This window comes from Triticum aestivum, chromosome 2D (genome assembly GCF_018294505.1).
Source record: "Triticum aestivum cultivar Chinese Spring chromosome 2D, IWGSC CS RefSeq v2.1, whole genome shotgun sequence".
In the NCBI taxonomy this organism is placed as follows: domain Eukaryota; kingdom Viridiplantae; phylum Streptophyta; class Magnoliopsida; order Poales; family Poaceae; genus Triticum; species Triticum aestivum.
Window position 1 is genome coordinate 582,747,691 of NC_057799.1, and position 3,402 is coordinate 582,751,092.

The 3,402-nt window shown below is 63.2% G+C and overlaps 1 protein-coding gene across 1 annotated transcript; it reads left to right on the top strand.

Moving 5' to 3' along the window:
* Positions 1-987: 987 nt before the first annotated feature.
* LOC123054693 (UDP-glycosyltransferase 72B1) lies at positions 988-2,736 on the top strand. The gene has a single exon (XM_044478520.1). The coding sequence runs from the start codon at positions 1,146-1,148 to the stop codon at positions 2,583-2,585; it is 1,440 nt and encodes a 479-aa protein (XP_044334455.1). The 5' UTR covers positions 988-1,145; the 3' UTR covers positions 2,586-2,736.
* The last annotated feature ends 666 nt before the right edge of the window (positions 2,737-3,402 follow it).

Consider the following 3,402-nt stretch of genomic DNA (forward strand, 5'->3'; position numbering starts at 1 on the left):
ACAAACCGCACCAACCACCATCCCGCTTTGTATCCTCCTTCGTGTACCACCTTCACCATGACCGCAAGCTCTAGCATGTCGTGGGGGAGACTCTCAATGGAGTAGAAGCATGAGTTGCCCGTCCTTGCGGCCGACCGACAGGACCACCGTGCGAGGCGCATAGAGGTCTCCGACGACCGGACCATGGGGGCGGCCTCTAACTACGACTCTATAGTCCTGCCCACGACGTTTTGTGCCGGCTTCACCATGGAGCAGGCGCAGACGCACCAACGCCGCTATGACGGAGGTGCAGCCAACGCCGTAGCGGTGTCGGGGTTCTGGCAGGCGCAAGAGGAGCGACGGTACAACCTCTCACTCCTCGAGGACCATTGGCTGACGGATGGCCAAATTTACAGAGAGCGCGCGAGCGAGGAGGCCGTGGCGGTCATGACCACGGAGAACCCCAACTTCGTTGACGAGCAGCGAGCGTCGTACGAGGCCGCGCACGCTCGAGCCGCTACAATGCGTTCGCGGTGTAGATGAACGAGGAGGTGGCACAGGAGATCGCTGACAAGAACACGGGCAGCGTCGCGTCGTTTCGGGGTCCGTGTCCATTTTGGGGTTGAGTGTCGGAGATGCCGTTAGCTCCAATGTGGTTGTGGTTCGTCCACCCAAATCACCCTGTCCTATGTTTTTTAGAACAACCCTATGTTTGTTTGTTGGCCACACTCAGTGGTCAAGTGCCTCCGAAGTTTATTCGGCGCACTAGTTGAGGATGCCACACAAAAGTTCATCGGGGTATAGAGCATCATCGCATTCATTGTTCGCGTTCGGTGCATTATTAGTACTTAAAGTGAGAGGACGGCTAACTCCATCCATCATGTTGAATAACCATTATCCTGACAGTGTCGAGACGGCTAACTTCATCAACGCATCATCAGTGCGTTACTCTAGGATTAATATATAATTTAGGTCACGGTGAGGCGGCTAACTTTAGCAGAAACTAACAATTTAAGCCTGGGTCCTGATGGCTCTCATATCATACATATCCTCCACTGCTTTCCCGTAGATCGTCAAAGGTTTGCCACAGCGTAGTACCACCTTCTGCGCGCAACCCCACCCAGTTGCGCAGCCGTACTGTGTCCCGGTGAGCGGTGATCCGGCCGATGGAGTCGACACGGGCCGAGCTAGCGGCACCCACCGAGCGGCTGGCGCCGCGGCCGCACGTCGTGCTGCTCGCCAGCCCCGGCGCCGGCCACCTCATCCCGCTGGCCGAGCTGGCGCGGCGGCTCGTCGACGACCACGGCTTCGCGGCCACGCTCGTCACCTTCACCGACCTGTCCACCGCGGAGGCCCTCTCCGGCGTCCCTGCCTGCGTCGCCACAGCCGCGCTCCCGGCCGTCCCACTCGACGACCTCCCCGCCGGCACTTCCATGGAGACCGTGCTCTTCGAGCTCGTCCACCGTTCCCTCCCTAACCTGCGCGCCATCCTCCGTTCCGTCGGCGCCCCCCTCGCCGCGCTGGTGCCCGACTTCTTCTGCTCCGCGGCGCTGCCGCTCGCCGCCGAGCTCGGCGTCCCGGGGTACGTCTTCGTGCCCAGCAACCTCACCACCATCGCGCTCATGCGCGCCACGGTGGAACTCCACGACGGCGTTCCACCCGGCGAGTACCGCGACCTCCCCGAGCTTCTCTGTCTCCCAGGCGGTGTCTCGCTGCGCCGTACCGACCTCCCGCGCTCGTTCCAGAGCAGCAACGAGCCGGTCTACGCGCACCTCCTCGAGGAGGGCCGGCGCTACCGCGGCGCCGACGGCATCCTGGTGAACACCTTCTACGAGTTGGAGCCCGCCACCGTCGAAGAGTTCAAGCAGGCGGCAGGGCGAGGTGCGTTCCCGCCCGTGTTCCCCGTGGGCCCGTTCGTCCGGCCAAGCACAAGCTCCGACGAAGCCGCCGGCGCGTCCGCGTGCATAGAGTGGCTAGATCGCCAGCCGACTGGGTCTGTTGTGTACGTCTCCTTCGGGAGCGGCGGGTCGCTCACTGTGGAGCAGACGGCAGAGCTCGCCGCCGGGCTGGAAGCGAGCGGCCACAGGTTCCTTTGGGTCGTGAGGATGCCGAATCTGGACGGCAACGACGGCCATGACCATGAAGACAAGCAAAACCCATTGGCGTGGCTTCCCGCGGGGTTCCTGGAGAGGACGGCGGACAAGGGGCTGGCCGTGGCGGCGTGGGCGCCTCAGGTGCGCGTGCTGTCCCACCCGGCGACGGCGGTGTTCGTGTCGCACTGCGGCTGGAACTCGGCGCTGGAGAGCGCGTCGGCCGGCGTGCCGATAGTGGCGTGGCCGCTGTACGCGGAGCAGCGGATGAACGCCGTGGTCCTGGAAGGGAGCGTCGGGGTGGCGCTGCGCCCGCGGGCGCGGGAGCGCGGCGAGATCGCGGCCGTGGTGAAGGAGCTCATGGAGGGGGCGGACAAGGGGCGCGCCGTGCGGCGGCAGGCCGGGGACCTGCAGCAGGCCGCGGCGCGCGCGTGGTCGCCCGAGGGGTCGTCGCGCCGGGCGCTGGAGCAGGTCGCCGCCACGTGGAAGAAGGTGACGCTCGCCGAGGTGAAGTAACGGACGGACGTGCAAGGGGAAGCGGTCATGGCTGTTTGTTGGCGTCTTGTGTGTATCGGCGGTGCATGTTTGCTTGTTTGTGCCGCATTAATAAAAGGCTCGTCTGACTTTGATGACCGTGGCCGGCGACGCCGGTGGTCACCTTTCCTCCCTTCTGCGCTGCATTGAGGCCATCTTCATCACGCGACCCCAAACGGACGTCCGTTTGGGCCGGATTTTGTCCTTTTAAGACGTCGATGGGTTCACCCATGTCCGCCTCTGTCCGTTAGGTTGTGCGTGCGCCCATCACGCGGCCGCACCCTAAATCACGTCCGCATTGGACATGATTTAAAAATATAGCAAAACGTAAATAAAATGACTTTAAAAAGTAAATAAGCGCAGTTTAATAAACTTAAAACTTAGTTAGGGGGTCACGGCCACAAAACGGCCCAGTTTTCACGTCGAACTTGACATAATTAATAATAAACATAAAAAGGAAAATAAAAAGCGGCCGCCGCCAGCGCGCTCCTGCCCGTGCCCGTCGATGTCGTTGCCGTTGCCGTCTTTAGTGGCCGCCGGCGTCGTCGTCGTCGCTGACGAGGTCCACGTAGGCCGGCGGCGTCCAGAGGTGGGCCGGCGGTGCGTGGTAGACGGGGGCGGGCTGGACGGCGGGAGGTGCCTGCACGACCTCCTCCCGTGGCGACGCCTCCCGCTCCGGTGACCGCGGCGGCGTGGGGCGCCAGTTCACGCACCCCAGGGCGTCGGCCATCTCTTCTGCAGTGCACGACCAGCCCCACCCCTGGCCCACCAGGCCGGGGTGGAACGCGGCCACCGGCTC

What these genes read in the sequence shown, in the direction of transcription:
- LOC123054693 (XM_044478520.1), top strand. Translation starts at nt 1,146, where the DNA reads ATGGAGTCGACACGGGCCGAGCTAGCGGCACCCACCGAGCGGCTGGCG.